The sequence below is a fragment of the Lolium perenne genome, chromosome 7 (genome assembly GCF_019359855.2).
Source record: "Lolium perenne isolate Kyuss_39 chromosome 7, Kyuss_2.0, whole genome shotgun sequence".
Classification (NCBI taxonomy): Eukaryota; Viridiplantae; Streptophyta; class Magnoliopsida; order Poales; family Poaceae; genus Lolium; species Lolium perenne.
The window spans coordinates 219,071,488-219,088,834 of NC_067250.2; the positions used below are offsets into that span (position 1 = coordinate 219,071,488).

The window sequence follows — 17,347 nt, forward strand, 5'->3', positions numbered from 1 at the left end:
TTGCCTTATGGCATTTTAGCGTCAGTGTTATGTATGTGTGTTTCACCATTAAGATTTATAATAACTTATCCATCGTACATGGAGTAATGTCATAATTTGAACAACTCATTGTTTTCATTTGACCAGAGCAAAATAACAATTATTAAGTTCTTTATTATAAATTCTAAGGGCTAGATAGAATGCTAACGATGAACATAATAACACTTTATTTTGTTCCAGACGTGCATTCCTATCATATTCCTTGTCACTCACTTGGCCATTGTATTCTTGTATTGCGTTGTTTTGTATGACACTTCATACCAACCAATATAGTACTAATACCCAAGAATTTCATAGTGTAACTTAACTAGGAATACAACCATAACATGTATATCATTTATATACACCTGAGCTAGACTTTCTAGTCTTTTCTTTTCTTTTTGCTAAAATATCTTTTGCAGTTTCTCTTTTAGCTTTCCTCATTATTCAGAAAAACACTTTAACATTATTAACTTCTAGGTTTGTTGGTCAAATACCAATAACCTTGAGGTTCTTACTTTAAGTTGATCATCATATGACAAGTGTTTCAGATTTCACTATTAGTAACTTTGTAATATGATGAATAATTTCACTCATAATTTTATCCATCATATCATGACGACTTTCCGAGACCATGTCTGTACATGCTAGGCTCGTAAAGTTTTAACCTTGGTATTCGCATGTGCAAATCTGGTTTGCACCCGTTGTATGCACACGTAGAATCTATCACACCCGATCATCACGTGATGCTTCGAAACGACGAGTCTTAGCAACGGTGCATACTAAGGATGATAACTTCATGGATATGCGAATATTATTAGTGCCCCAATAGTTGGAGGATTGTGACGCCTAGCGTCTTCAACCTTCACACATCCCATAAAACTTATGAGTTTATGTAATCTCACCAAATTATATTCTATCATCTTGCAATAAGGTCTTAGATATCACATATATCTCATACCTTGATTATTTCTGAAAACTAAATTTTCAGCTCCTTACTTTTCAAACAGATTTGAACTTCAAGTTTCACGGAGACAAGATAACTTTAGGTACTAATTGAAACCATAGCTCTTTGAATCAACAATGTGAGGTTTACTAAAAGTTTGCAATAGGACTTAATCAATTCTTGATTCTTTAACAATACGGTACCAATCCGTAAAGTTTCTTGTCAGATTTTAACAGTATTTCTATCTCAATAACAAGACTAGCGCATGGTAGAACACGGATGCCAATAGTACAAAATTAATTCAAAATACTACTCAGACTATGTTTATGATAATTAGTTCATGTTTTAATCTAATTACTAATGAACTCCCACTTAATACAACATCCCTCATAGTTGTTAAGTGGTACACGATCCAAATCCACTACACCAAAACCGATCATCACGTGAGATGATGCAGCTTCAATGGTGAACATCAACATGTCAATCATATCATCCATATGACTCGTGTTCAACCTTTCGGTTTCCGTTGTCCCGAGGCCATGTCTGTACATGCTAGGCTCGTCAAGCAAACCCAAGTATTCCGCGTGTGCAACATGGCTTACACCCGTTGTATGTGAACGTTGAGTCTATCACATCCGATCATCACGAGATGCTTCAAACGATTTAACCGTACAACGGTGCATACGAGGGAGAACACTTTATTATCTTGATATTAATGTGAGGGATCATCTTATAATGCTACCGTCGCGTTCTAAGCAAAATAAGATGCATAAAGGATTAACATCACATGCAATTCATATGTGATATGATATGGCCCTTTTGTCTTTGCGCCTTTGATCTTCATCTCCAAAGCACGGACATGATCTCCATCATCTTCGGGCATGATCTCCATCATCGTCGGCGTAGCGTCAAGGTCAATGGCGCCGTCTTCATGATTGTCCTCCATGTAGCAACTATTACAACTACTTTGAAATACTACTCAACATGAAATTTAAAGACAACCATAAGGCTCCTGCCGGTTGCCACAATACAATAATGATCATCTCATACATATTCATCATCACATTATGGCCATATCACATCACCAAACCCTGCAAAAACAAGTTAGACGTCTCTAATTTGGTTTGCATATTTTACGTGGTTTAGGGTTTTCGAGAGAGATCTAATCTACCTACGAACATGAACCACAACGGTGATACTAGTGTTGTCAATAGAAGAGTAAATTGAATCTTCACTATAGTAGGAGAGACAGACACCCGCAAAGCCTCTTATGCAATACAAGTTGCATGTCGAACGAGGAACAAGTCTCATGAAAGCGGTCATGTAAAGTTAGTCCGGGCCGCTTCATCCCACTATGCCACAAAGATGCAAAGTACTCAAACTAAAGACAACAAGAGCATCAACGCCCACAAAACCATTGTGTTCTACTCGTGCAACCATCTATGCATAGACACGGCTCTGATACCACTGTAGGGATTCGTTCCATAGAAAACAAAAAATTTCCTACCGCGAGAACGCAATCCAAGCCAAGATGCAATCTAGAAGACGGGAGCAACGAGGGGATGATCAAGACTCACCCTTGAAGATTTCCAAAGCCTATAAGAGTAGGCTCTTATTGCTGCGGTAGACGATAACTTGCCGCTTGCAAAAGCGCGTAGAAGATCTTGATCACGGCGTCACGAACGGGCAGCACCTCCGTACTCGGTCACACGTTCGGTTGTTGATGAAGACGACGTCCACCTCCCCGTTCCAGCGGGCAGCGGAAGTAGTAGCTCCTCTTGAATCCGGCAGCACGACGGCGTGGTGTCGGTGGTGGTGGAGAATCCCGGCGGAGCTTCGCTAAGCGTGCGGGAAGTGTAGGAGCGGGGCAGCTAGGGTTTGGGGAGAGGGGGGCGCCGGCCACTAAGGGGTGCGGCCACCTTGGTGGTTCTTAGGGTGGCCGGCCCCCTCCCCTTGTCCCTCATTATATAGGTGGAAGCCCGAAGGGTTGGACTACAAGTCTCCGAATAAGACCCGAACCCAAAACCTTCCATGTGATAGGGAAACCTACCCAAGGTGGGAATCCCACTTGGGGTGGGATTCCCCCCTTCCATGTGGGGGGGTGGCCGGCCCCCATAGGGGGAGTCCACTTGGGACTCCTCCCCCTCTAGGGTTGGCCGGCCATGGAGGTGGAGTCCCTCCCTTCCTTGGTGGTTTCTTCCGGACTTTTCTAGAACCTTCTAGAACCTTCCATAGAACCTTCCGGATCATTTTAAATCTCATAAAATGACTTCCTATATATGAATCTTATTCTCCGGACCATTCCGGAACTCCTCGTGATGTCCGGGATCTCATCCGGGACTCCGAACAAATATTCGAATTCCATTCCATATTCAAGTTCTACCATTTCAACATCCAACTTTAAGTGTGTCACCCTACGGTTCGCGAACTATGCGGACATGGTTGAGTACTCACTCCGACCAATAACCAATAGCGGGATCTGGAGATCCATAATGGCTCCCACATATTCAACAATGACTTTAGTGATCGAATGAACCATTCACATACGATACCAATTCCCTTTGTCACGCGATATTTTACTTGTCCGAGGTTTGATCATCGGTATCACTTCATACCTTGTTCAACCTCGTCTCCTGACAAGTACTCTTTACTCGTACCGTGGTATGTGGTCTCTTATGAACTCATTCATATGCTTGCAAGACATTAGACGATATTCCACCGAGAGGGCCCAGAGTATATCTATCCGTCATCAGGATGGACAAATCCCACTGTTGATCCATATGCCTCAACTCATACTTTCCGGATACTTAATCCCACCTTTATAACCACCCATTTACGCAGTGGCGTTTGGTGTAATCAAAGTACCTTTCCGGTATAAGTGATTTACATGATCTCATGGTCATAAGGACTAGGTAACTATGTATCGAAAGCTTATAGCAAATAACTTAATGACGTGATCTTATGCTACGCTTAATTGGGTGTGTCCATTACATCATTCATATAATGATATAACCTTGTTATTAATAACATCCAGTGTTCATGATTATGAAACTAATCATCCATTAATCAACAAGCTAGTTAAGAGGCATACTAGGGACTCTTTGTTGTTTACATATCACACATGTACTAATGTTTCGGTTAATACAATTATAGCATGACATATAAACATTTATCATAAACATATAGATATATAATAACCACTTTTATTATTGCCTCTCGGGCATATCTCCTTCAAAGGGCGCGTCCATGGTGTCCAGGTCGGCGGGCTCAATGAGATTTCCCAGGTCCAGGGTGTGTGTGCGGTCCATATTGGTGCCCAGCAGTGCATCAAAGTGATTGAAAGCAGCTTCGGCCATGTCTCTGTGGTCGGTCAGCGTGTTTCCATCGACAGTCAGGCCCTGGATGTTATTCTTCTGGCGCCGGTAGCTGCATTGCCGGTGGAAAAAAGAGGTGTTTGCGTCACCGTCTTTGAGCACCGCAATGCGCGCGCGTTGGCGAGCGATTGTCCGTTCCAGGGAAGCAAGCCCCATATAGGAGGTTTTGATCTGCTTGCGTAGCCAGCTCTCATCTGCGGTTAGGATGCGATCTTCCTGGGCCTTGTCGAAGCGGAGCAGCAGCTCACGGGAGAGCGCCAACTTGTGGCGTACGTTTCCGACGGTTTTGGAGCTCCAGCTTGTGAGTGAGAGGGCGGTGGCTTGCAGCCTTAGGAGCAGCTGCTGGAAGGGGTCAGCGTCATGGACGGAGTGCCAGGCCTGCGCCACGGTGTCATGGAATCCATCCTGTCTGATCCAGTAGTCCTCAAAGTGGAATAGTCTGTGGCCGGTCGGCTGCGGGGAGCAGTCAAGGAGCAAAGGACTGTGGTCCGAGACGACGGAAGCGAGGCATCGCAGATGGCACTCGCCATGGATTTCCTCCCAGTCAGTGGTGCACAACACTCGGTCCAGGTGCACGAGCGTAGGCGGTGACTGCTCATTCGACCAAGTGTAACGGCGCCCGTTTAGGTAAACCTCCTTTAGGGCTAGATCGTTTAGGACTCGACGGAAGCGTCCCATCATGCGCCTGTTGACGTGACCGTTGTTCTTATCCTCGTCACGGTAGATGAGGTTGAAATCCCCGCATAGCATCCAAGGCCCGGCACAGTCAGCGCGCACATCACGGATCTCCTGGAGGAACGCGATCTTGTCAGCGTCGTCCTGTGGCCCGTAAACTGCAGTCAGCCACCACGGCGTCACGTTGCCGGTGGGTGTGGAGATCTTGGCCGTCAGGGTGAATGCCGTGAAGGAGGGGTCGGAGACGTTGACGTCCCTACTCTTCCACGCGATTAGAATGCCACCACGGATGCCGTCCGCTGACAGGTAGACATAGTCGTCATAGTCAGGGCCAAGCACCTCAAGGATCGTGGAGGTGTATATGATTTCCATCTTCGTTTCCTGGAATCATATTATCGATGCTCCGGAAGTTGCGATCAGCGAGTGTATGGCGTTGCGACGGGCACGCGCGTTCAAGCCTCGAACATTCCAAATCAATATCTTAAGTTTGCAATCCATAGACAAGATTTTGACAAGGGGTGGACAGGCGCATGGCTAGACCCTAGCAGGGCTGCCATCTTGCCGTGCTTGTGCCTGCGCGAGGCCTTCAGGCAGCGTGCGGTCGAAGAGCGCGGCCATGGCAGCGAGGACGACGCGAGGGATTGGGGCGGCGAAAACGTCATCGTAGGCCTTCATCTCAGCAGCGGTAATCGTCTGGTTTGCCCCGATGATTCCGAGGGTGCGCAAGACCTGAATCTGGGCGCGTCTCTCGGCAGTTGGTGGCGCACCGGCCTTCGAAAGGCTCGCCGCTGATCTGCCCCGGCGTGGAGCGAAGTTAAGTGGCTGCTGGCGAGCGCGCTTGCCAAGGGTGGGCAGCGTGGCGGCGAGCTGCTTTGTCGCGGCGGTGAGGAATTCGCCCAGCGTCCAGGAAGTCTGCTGCTGGAGAGCTGGCGGCTGCGGTCTTGGTCGTCTGCGCATGGTGACCGGCGGTGTTGCGTATCTGGAGGCCGGCCTTGTTCTGCCGGTGGAGGCCCGTGGGGTTGAGTAGCGGCCTACGCTGTCATATTGGCTCGTGGGCCTGTGGGAGGTAGGTGGGCTTCGGGTTTCAGCCCTGTCAGCTGGGGTATGATCATCGGCGCACGGGCTGGTGGGGTCAGTGGGGCCAGCTTCTGGGGTGGACTGGTCAAGAGCTTCGGCGCTGGTCCTCGCAGCAGTGGCAGGCGGAGACAAGGTTTCGCCATGCAAATATGCATGCGAAGCTTCACTTTGCCCCGACAGGATATCAGCTTCGGCCGCAGCGCCTTAGCCGGGAAGGGAATCAGGGACCTCACTTTGCATGGAAATGGAGGGCCCCGCGGGTTGGTCAGGATCCCGAGGCTGGTCAGAGGATGTCTCTTCGGGTGCAAGGCTAGCAGAGGGGCCCATGTGCGCGGGAGGCGACGCGGGATTTGAATCCACATCCTGGCTGTTGTGCGTTGTGCGGCGTGGCGGGTTGATCCTCCAATGGTGGCGTGCCAACAACGCAGTTGACCCGGTCTTCCGGCAGCGGGGGCAGTCTTGTCTGGATCATGAGACATCTGTGTATCTCATAAAAGGAGGAATATTCTCTCAGTGGGAGGCGACGTTCCCGTCGATAGCGAGGCGTCTGTGGTAACTTCGTCAATTTTAAGATTTTCCGCCGGATCAGTCTTCCGAAGGTGCTCATAGGGATAGGTGTGCGTGTGTGCGTTCATAGAAGTGAGTGTATGCGTGTGTACGTGAGCCTCTGGCGTTTGTACTGTGTTTCTCAAGAAAAGAGACCTCCGTTTGGATGGTTAATTTATCATCAGTTCCGCGTTGTAGAAAAATCAGACAAAATATGCTATATGTCCGCTATAGCGGCGCAATAACATTTTGAGCAACATGCCGCAAAATAGATCCATATACATTTGCTTGTTATTAGCATGCTATAGCACTTGAAAAAAACGTCGAATTAGTGACTTTTAATGGCTGGTGCTATTTATTATAGCATGCTATTTTTTTATTAATCCCACATCATTTTAGGCGCTTTATTGATCAACTCACAAAATTTTAAAAAAGTCCGCCCAATATATTCATAAGAGAATGGAAAATACAAGAAGAATGAGCTAACGAACTTGACTTAGCTAAGATATACACCTCCTCATTTAGATTTCGCTTCAGAGAAGTGCTGCACCAAAACCTTGATCTCAGCCACCAGAATACGAACATTGGATATTCGTATATCCCACATCATTAGATACATGTGCAACACCGAGAACTAACATGTGGTTAGATTGTTAGAAGGGTGGTGACATTTCAACCCACCAGAAATCAAACCTCAAATTTAATATTTTGATATTTTGTAAAGACGAAATATTCTTTCAACGGAAGAATATGTTTTCGCCGATAGAAAGACGACTGTGGTAATGCTGTCAATCTTAAGACCTGATGGATCAGTCTCCAAGACTCAGTTTTTCGAAGGTGCTCATAAAAGTAGGCGTACATGTTTACGTTTATAGGATAAGTGTGTGTACGTATTTGTTAGTGCATGTTATGCTCCAGAAAAAAAACTTAGAAGTACTATTTTTTTTTAGAAATGCTCGAATATTTTGAACTCCGAAGGCTGTTAACTAAAAGGACTACGGCCCACTCCAACCTTTTTCTTTAAATGGGATTAGCGGTCTTGTGGGCCTTCCAGCTCCATAACTCTTGATATTTTATTGGGCCATACGGCCCACTCCTCAGCTTCACAATGCTACACACAAGACTTACTGGATTTATAAGCTCAAAAAGACTTAACGGTATTCATCTCAAAGTAAAAAAAAAAGCTTATTGAATCATTTATAATTTTCCCTCAAAAAAAAGAATCATTTATAATTTATCATAATGTATTCTCGAAGAAAATATCATAATAAAAATAAATAATTTCCTTGATCTTTCTGAAAATTAAAAAAACAAACCACAAACCGTATAGTAGACACTTATATATCGAAGCTTACTTACAAAATTTGTGCATCCTTGCTGCAGGTACTAGTTGCATCCCCGGATGAAAATAGTATAGTTAGTTTTTTTCGACAGAAGAGGACCAAGACCACCATTTCTCCGAGGCGATACAACGAAAACCCTCATAATTTTTTTATAATTAATCTTAATGATATATATATATATATAATTATATATGTATATACACATGTACATAAGTAGCTATTGGCAGAAATAAGAATCATGTCGTAGTTTGCTTGATCAATAGAAATAAATATATTTAAAGGTCTTCTTCTTTAAGGTTTCGAAGATCATGGATCTTTCAAATGTAAATATTATTTAGTTTGTTATTGCATTACCCTAATATTTCTCTTGCCCAATACTAATATTTTTTAAGTCTTTTGTATGTGATGGAGATTGTTAAGGGGCGAGAACACCAATCATGCTTAAACTTTAAGTAATATATACAAATTTACCATAAATAAATATCTTTTAAAAAAACAAGAGTAGGGAGGCAATGACCGCCTGCCCTACGAAAAGGTCGCTACTGTGAACAAGGGGCCCTTGATATCATTTCGTTCTAGGGCCTCCGAAATCTATGGATCGGCCGTGTCGGTAGAGGCGATGCTGGTCGTGGCGACGTTTGCTAGTGCCACTACCTTCTTGGGGGAGCGTGGTCATGGCTCGGGTTGTGTGTTCTTTTTCTCAGGTGCCGGGGAAACCTCCTAGGTTCAGTTCACCGGATCAGGCGACGATGGCGCCACGACGTCGTCAAGGCTACCCGACAAGAGCGTGACATGGAGATATGGTGGCAATGTGATGTCGGTTTGGGCGTTGCTCGGGACGCGTGCCTTAGGGGCGCAATATACATCATGTCGGACACTTCTTAGTCAACGTCTTCCTCTAGTCTAGCTAGATCCCATCAACTACTGGATGATCGCTTCTAGGCATATGAGGAGCGGCACATTGATCCGGGCAGTCTTGGAGTACTGGTAATGCTTCGGTGGAGCCTTTATTTCGCGGTCCGGCCGGTTGTTTAGTGCCCAGTCTCCTCACCTTCGGCAGGAGATCGGGCAAGGCAAGTGTTCATGGTCCGGTCGTTGTAGATGGTGTTTTGTAAACTGGCCAGTGTGGTATGTGCCTTCTTTTTTCCGAAATGGAGGCATACCTGCATCAAAGTGACGCATATGGCTTATTTATTATTTTATTGAGAATAGTATCATATTTATTGCAATTCAAGGATCAGCTAGGGTCGATACAAAGATCAGCAAGCGAAAAAAACTCAAAATGAGATGCCAACGATACATCAAAATTCAATCCTATGATCATGCTGCCACCCACACGGACTGTAGAAATCCCGTGCAACTATCTCCAGTCGGTTGCACCCAGACTTCATGGCATCCTGCTGCTCCCCTGATTGGAGATAGGACCACATACAGATCCAGTGAATAACTTGCAAGAAGGATTGAGATTTCGGCTTGTTAAAAACAAAATCATTTGACACATGCCAGATAGCCCACATGATGGCACAAACTCCCACTCTAATCTGCAATAAATTATTTTTGGCAATACCGCTTAACCAATTCTCAAAAAGATTTGTAACATTAGCAGGAGAAGATAAACTAAAAGTCATATATATTATTCGCCATACAATTTTTGCAAGTGGACATTCAAAGAACAAGTGTTGTATGGATTCATCTTTATCACAGAGAACACATGTCTTACTTCCTTGCCAGTTTCTTTTAGCAAAGTTGTCTTTTGTTAAAATGATGTGTCTTCTATGATGTTGTATCGGCCGTCTTAACCTATTCCTCTACGGAAATGATGTGTCCATGGCTTACTCTAGTCAAACTTTTTTTACCACACTGACACAGTTTCAACAAACAAGTTACAGGTCAAACAGTTACATTTGCACCTCAAGGTTCCAGTTAAATCGTACATACTAGCCACACACACACACTGATACACGCACCTCCAATCAAATAAATTTCGCGAAACATCGATCACCATTTCGCCTCGGCTCCAGGTCACGCAGCTCCCGTGACCCCATGTCCCCGATGGATGTCGCCGGCCACACGCCCCTCGACGACGACGACGAGATGAGCAGCGTGTGATCCTCGTCGCCCCGCCCATCCCGACGAAGATAAGGCGGCCACTCCCTCCCCTCCACGTACCACCCACACTCCAACCCATTACTTATTCCCGCCATCCTCACTCCTCCATCCCCTAGCTCAGCTATCCGACCTCCATAGCCACACACGCTAGCTAGCTCTTCCCATCTCATCTCCCCGAGCAGCAGCTAGCAATGGCCACCGCACTGAGCAGCCTCCGCGCGCCCTTCTCCCTGCGCGCCGCCGCCCCACCGGCGCCCCGCGTGGCCCTCGCGCCGGCCAACCTCGCTCTCACCGCCGCCAAGCAGGTGCGGGGAGCCAGGCTCCGCGCGCAGGCCACCTACAAGGTGAAGCTGATCACGCCCGAGGGGGAGGTGGAGCTGGAGGTCCCCGACGACGTCTACATCCTCGACCAGGCCGAGGAGGAGGGTATCGACCTGCCCTACTCCTGCAGGGCCGGGTCCTGCTCGTCCTGCGCCGGCAAGCTGGTCTCCGGGTCGCTGGACCAGTCCGACCAGAGCTTCCTCGACGACGAGCAGATGGAGGAGGGCTGGGTGCTCACCTGCCACGCCTACCCCACGTCCGACCTCGTCATCGAGACCCACAAGGAGGAGGAGCTCACCGCCTAAGCTGATTTATACACTATCTCTCTCTTGTCATGCGTACATGGGCATCGCCACCGATTTGTTAGTGCTTGAATGAATTGCGTGATGATTTGCTCAAGTGGTGATATGGTCGTTGAATTACCTATACCTTTTTTGTACCGTAAGATATACCCCGTAGTACTGCTGTCAAATACTATAGTATATGCATGTACGTAACTCAACGTACTGAAATGAATCTTGATGCTTGAGGTGTCTTAATTCTTAAATAGCATCTCACTTGTAAGAGACTGATGGATAATTCATATGTCCACATTGATGAGTATGCATGGATTTCTTCTACTCCCTCTCTCACAGTTTATAAGGCGTGCGCGTACGCCTATGTCGCAAATTTGATCAAGTTAGCATTAGTTATATGTTATAAAGATTATATCATCAGAAAGTCGAGATGTTCTATTTTTTAATGATATAATTTTTGCATTATCTATAATCTATAATCTATAATAATCTATATCTATACCTAATAATAAAGGAGCTAAGGTTTCTGCCAAATTTTTCGTCCAACTTTTATTGGGACCGTTTTACCCTCCCACCAAATCGCATATTACGCACTCTGCGACACGAGCTGAAAAAACGGTTCAACTAAAAACGCCCACTAGCATCCTGATTCCCCACCCTCCGCTCGCCGCGGTCACCAGCAGGTCAACGCCGCCGCCGCCCACCCGCGTTTAGCCCTGCCAAGGCCCGCACAACCTCGCCCCACCGCTTCCGGCCATCCACGCTTGGCCCAGACCGCGTCCCGCACCGCGCGCTCCCTCCGCCGCCCGCACCAGGTCGCCACCATCGCGCGCATCCCGCCGCAGATCACGCGCAAACTAGCGCCGCGCGCCTCCAGCTCGTAGCTGACAACCCACACCGCCGCCAGACCCGCGCGCAACTGCCTCCGCCCGGACATCCCACGCCTTCCGCCTTGCTGTAAGCATCGCGCGCCCGCAAGCCCCACGCCGCCCACCAGCTTTGATGACAGAATTGACTCCTGCGACGGCCGAGAGGCCCAGCGCGAGGCGCGGCCTATCCTGGCCGATTGCTAGATTGCTCTAGGACGGGTGAAGGGGATATCTTCTCCAGCCGCCCTCCACTGGCTCCTCCAGCTGGACGACCGGAATCGTCACCTGCGACCTCTCGAAGGCCCAGCGCGAGGCGCGAGCTGTCCTGGCCAATGGCTATTTCGCTCGTGATAGTCCTCCAGCCACGCTCCACTAGCTACTGGAGATGGAAGTCTTCCGCCCTTAGAGCTGTGCACTTCCGCATGACCGCCGCATCCCCGGCTAGCAGCTACCACGCACGGCGAAATTGATGCCGTATCGTTGTAGTTACGTATAGCTCTGCTCAACTCTATTTGCAAGAGATCAGAGATTGTTCATGGTTAATCGATAACAGAGAGGGGATAAGGACACCACGTGTGTGGTGCAAAATAATCACTGTCCTTGCAATCCGCTTCACAATGCCTCTACTTAAATATAAATATTAAATTAATAATAGTGCACGAAATGTAGTACTCCGCTCATATGAAAATTGTCCGAAGATTTGTCTGAATTTGAATGTATCTAGATACTAAATAGTAGTAGACCAAATTTCGACAAACTTTTGATGTTATTCGTGGGACGGAGGGAGTAGATGGCATATAATGCACTACGCCATTGTACCGCTTACATATATCTTTTTCTCCCCGTTTGTGTGTTCGATCCTAGGGGCTCGAAGTAGTCACAACGGAGGCTAGGAAATCATCTCGGTTGGCGTTTGAGCGCGGGCTACGAGGCGTGATGGCCCGCTAGAGGCCGTGCTAGAGGCCGTGCAGGCAGAGCGGCCTGCTACATGGCTGACAGGACGGTGTCTTCTCAGTCCTCAAAACTACCCATGACGGGTGGCTGCCTTACGACACGTGGAATATAAAAACAAGCCCGGCCACCTTGACCCACGTGGACGATGGGAGCACCCGTTCGAGGGTTGCAAAGCTAGGCGTTGTGTGCTTCTTGTGGGCGTGCAACGGAGCAAGGGGACACGAACTTGATGTGATCAAGCGAAAATGAAGGGGAGCGGCTCCTCGCGGCGCTACGGGAAGATATGAGTGAGGCATCGGTTCGTGCGTGCTTGCGGTTGGGTACATTTTGCGGTTCGTGCTTCGAATCTTGTTGTGGCGTCTGGCTAGGCCGTAGCTGGGTCCATTGGTCCAGTGGGGGATTCTCCCAATTTTTTCTTAAAAGCTTTCAATCTTCGTTTTTACAAAAAGACAAGGAAAGTTTGGCACTTTAAAAGTGTTTAAACACTAAAGTCCTTGCTCACTAAATTTAAATGAATTAAAAAACAATATATAAATTATTTGGTAATATTTACATGTCTCAACAATAGCCTAGGAAGTCCAGGGTAAATCATTTGGGTATGATTTTTTAAAACTTTCTAATTTGTTTCAGTACAAATATAAAAGACCAAATATTAACCGCGTATCTAGCCCTAAATATGTGCAACCATGGAAATGCACGGGAAACATTGGCACATAAATTCATAAGTGAACTATATAAATGAACATGTAAAGACATATATTGCCGCCCATATTCTGTTGGACGAGAAAAAAGGAAAAGGATAAAGTAATGCTCCCTAGATTGTCGAGTCATATGGTTATTTTTAGTACTAAATTTTGTAACTATTTTTAAAATATTATGTGTGCACCAACTGTAAATTTGTTTGAATTCATATCTTAATAAAATTTAAGGATGGAGCGGACCATAATTAGCAACATGCGGTACAAGTTGGTGCGGCGAAGGGCTTGCAATCTTTACCTACTAATAATAAAGGAAAGGTTTCTCTCTAATTTTTAGTTTGTTTTTTAATTGTCCCTATCTTTAAATTAAAATTATTGATAGTGTCACCGGCTAAGTAAAAACGGTTCGACGTTCACGCCTGGAATCATTCGATGCAGATTTCCCCTGTTCCGTTTCTTGATCGATCTTTCGGTTGATAATGGGCTTTCTTTTTCAGCATTGTTCGTCTCTGTAATGGGCCGTAGACTGGCTAGGCTGTTTTCTTTAACTTTACCAGTACGTACATATGAAACAGAGAAGATGCAATGTTTTAGCTTTGCAATAGTCCCACCTCGCTCGTATAAACCGATTGGCACCAGTTTATATGCGTGAGATTTTTGTTCGACAACGAGCCGTCTAGGGATAACAAGGAGCGGATTAAAAGAGAAATTTCACGCTGTGGCATGAGAAAGGAAAGGAAAACGTATAAAACGAATTTGGAAAAATATTTCACTCTGTTGGCTGGGCCAAGCCCAAGGTGCTTCATAAAAGGAAAACGCTGACGCGCTTCGCCACCGACCCCTCCAAGACCCGCTGCCGGCTCGGCGTGCCCCTCCTCGAGGGCTCCATCGCCCACCCCTCCTCCTCCGCCTCCGAGATCGAGTTCGTCGAGGGCGCCCTCCCTGACCTCCTCCGCGAGGGCCACTCCGTCTTCTTCCTTCGCTCGCGCCGTGTGTTTTTTTAGGGTGTGACAAATCGGGCATGAATTACCCTAGCGCTAAACTAGATTCTGCCCCATTTGCTGCCGATACCGGCCGTCAACTCCTGCCCCATTTTTTGCTACTTTTTGTTCTATATGGTTGCTACAACTGTTATGTATTTCTGCTATAATAGTACACATTCGTTGCTCCGAGGTTTTCGTCAAGAGTTTTGCGATGAAGTCATTATTGCTACTTTTGTTCTACATATGGTTCCTGCAATTGTTATGTATTTCTACTATAAATTCTCCGGCGAGCTTTCGAAAAGGTCGGTTTTGCTACAATAGCAAAAAAAAGCTGCTACAATTTTTGTGTCTTTTTGCTACTTTAGCATTTTTTTTGCTACCATGTCTCCGGCGACGTCTCCGGCGAGTTCTTTGCGAGGTCTCCGATGAGGTCGGTGTTGCTACAATACAAAAAAAAATTTGCTACAACAATACAACATTTTTGCTACATCGTCTCCGACAAGGTCTCCGGCGAGTCTCCGACGAGATCTATGTGTATTTTAGATGAACCGTGTTTTGCTACAATTGGGTTGATTTTGCTACAAACGAACCGTTTTTTGCTACTTTAGTACATCATAGTAGCAAAAGTGGGACTGAAGTATACCGTGACACGTGTCATGATCAGAAAGTCTTCCGCCCTTAGACGCCCTTAGAGCTGTGCACTTCCGCATGACCGCCGCATCCCCGGCGGAAACTGCTGGGCGTCCCCCGGGGGATCTGATTCCCCAGCCCCCGGGTCCCCAGCCGTCGGATCAACCATTTTAACGGTTAGATTTGCATGTAGCAAAAAAACATCTCCGGCAGCAAAAAACCACCCCCGGCAGCAAATGACTGAAGCAAAAAACGGTTCGTTCAGAAAAGAAAATAAAAAAAGCTGGGCTCGCCGGAGACCTCGCCGGAGACCACGTAGCAAACATATTACGCAGATGTAGCAAAACCGCAAATAAATTGTAGCAATTTTTTTATTCACATGTTGCAAATCCTCTAAAACATCAACGGAGACCTCGCCTGCAGCTGGCAACGGCGCCGTCCGAGGTTGCAGCAACTCCGTCCGCCTAGGACAGCAACCTCAGAAGCCTCTAGTAGCAACACCCTATGCCTAGGGTAGCAAAAGTAGGCCTCCGCCCATAGCAAAAATCTACCCTCCGCCGGTAGCAATGCCGGACACCTTAAATAGCAAAATCGGCCTCTGCAGGTAGCAACGCTGCAGGCCTAAGACAACAAAACTCCTAACAAAGCAGAGGAGCGCGAGATGGAGGCGGCTTCGGGCAGGCCATGTCAAGGATGGGTGGAGAAACTCGTGGCGAGGTCGCCGCACTTGAGGACGAAATGAGGTCTACGCTCGCCGCCGGCTCATCCCGTCCCGTTGGTGCCGCCGGCCCAGCCCGTCGCCGTTGCGCCGCCAACACCTACGAGGAGGAGACCCTCACGCTCGTTGCCGGCATGCTGCAGGTCGACCGCCTCACTGGGATCAAGCCACTGGGATCCAGCAGCACGCAACTTAAGAGTAGGCTCCGACGAGCGGCTGAGGCGGCGCCGGCGAGCGGCTAGAAGGCGGCGACGCGTGGCACGGGAGGCGGCGCCGGCGAGTAGCTGGGAGGCGGCGGCGCGTGGAACGGGAAGTGGCGGCGCGTGGACGGGAGGCGGTGCCGGCGAGCAGCTGGGAGGCGGCACCGGCGAGCAATGGGAGGCGGCGGCGCGCGGAACGGGAGGCAGCGCCGGCGAGCAGCGGGAGGCGGCGGCGCGCGGAACGGGAGGCGGCGCCGGCGAGCGGCCGGAAGGCGGCGGCGCGTGGCTCAGGAGGCGGCCGGTGAGCGGCCGGAAGGCGGCGGCGCATGGAGGTTGGGCACAGGAGGAGAAGGTAACGACAGGGCACAACGATTGAGTGGAGGAGAAAGGAGATAAGGTTGCTATCGGGTGGCCCCACCTATCCTGCCTCCAACGCGTGGGACGCGTGTCGCGCGGACGAGCAGGAGGATGCTAGACGAGGATCCCCCGGGGGCATTGCATCATTTTCCTAGCAGCTACCACGCACGGCGAAATTGATGCCGTATCGTTGTAGTTACGTATAGCTCTGTTCAACTCTATTTGCAAGAGATCAGAGATTGTTCATGGTTAATCGATAACAGAGAGGGGATAAGGACACCACGTGTGTGGTGCAAAATAATCACTGTCCTTGCAATCCGCTTCACAATGCCTCTACTTAAATATAAATATTAAATTAATAATAGTGCACGAAATGTAGTACTCCGCTCATATGAAAATTGTCCGAAGATTTGTCTGAATTTGAATGTATCTAGATACTAAATAGTAGTAGACCAAATTTCGACAAACTTTTGATGTTATTCGTGGGACGGAGGGAGTAGATGGCATATAATGCACTACGCCATTGTACCGCTTACATATATCTTTTTCTCCCCGTTTGTGTGTTCGATCCTAGGGGCTCGAAGTAGTCACAACGGAGGCTAGGAAATCATCTCGGTTGGCGTTTGAGCGCGGGCTACGAGGCGTGATGGCCCGCTAGAGGCCGTGCTAGAGGCCGTGCAGGCAGAGCGGCCTGCTACATGGCTGACAGGACGGTGTCTTCTCAGTCCTCAAAACTACCCATGACGGGTGGCTGCCTTACGACACGTGGAATATAAAAACAAGCCCGGCCACCTTGACCCACGTGGACGATGGGAGCACATCAACAATGATAACATTACAACCATTACAACATGGACGGTGGCTGCGGGAGAGAAGGGTGTCATTACCTGCAACCATGAAGGCATTATTCGTCGCAGGAGGCGTCACCGGGTTACGCGAGGTAATCGAATAAATGACTATTCAATAAAAATCATTTCTTACCACGTAAGAATAAGTGTTGCTTTCTTCGTTAGTTGATGTTTTCTTCGCGAGTTTATGTTCATCTGTCTTGTGCATCATGAAAAAATTATAGGCTTGGCAGCGGAGGTGGTACTAATTCTTTTACTGGATCTCTATGCTATCGTCCTCCGCTTCGTTTTCGCCCGGTTGGGCCTAATCTTGTTAGACATGATTACGTTGATTATTATGAATAGAGGAGAAGTATCAACATGGATGGTTTGCTATAACCTAGAG

The 17,347-nt window shown here is 47.6% G+C and overlaps 1 protein-coding gene across 1 annotated transcript; it reads left to right on the forward strand.

Moving 5' to 3' along the window:
- The first annotated feature begins 10,181 nt into the window (after window positions 1-10,181).
- Window positions 10,182-10,956, forward strand: LOC127314145 (ferredoxin). The gene has a single exon (XM_051344602.2). The coding sequence runs from the start codon at window positions 10,280-10,282 to the stop codon at window positions 10,712-10,714; it is 435 nt and encodes a 144-aa protein (XP_051200562.1). The 5' UTR covers window positions 10,182-10,279; the 3' UTR covers window positions 10,715-10,956.
- Window positions 10,957-17,347: the final 6,391 nt, after the last annotated feature.

What these genes read in the sequence shown, in the direction of transcription:
- LOC127314145 (XM_051344602.2), top strand. Translation starts at nt 10,280, where the DNA reads ATGGCCACCGCACTGAGCAGCCTCCGCGCGCCCTTCTCCCTGCGCGCC.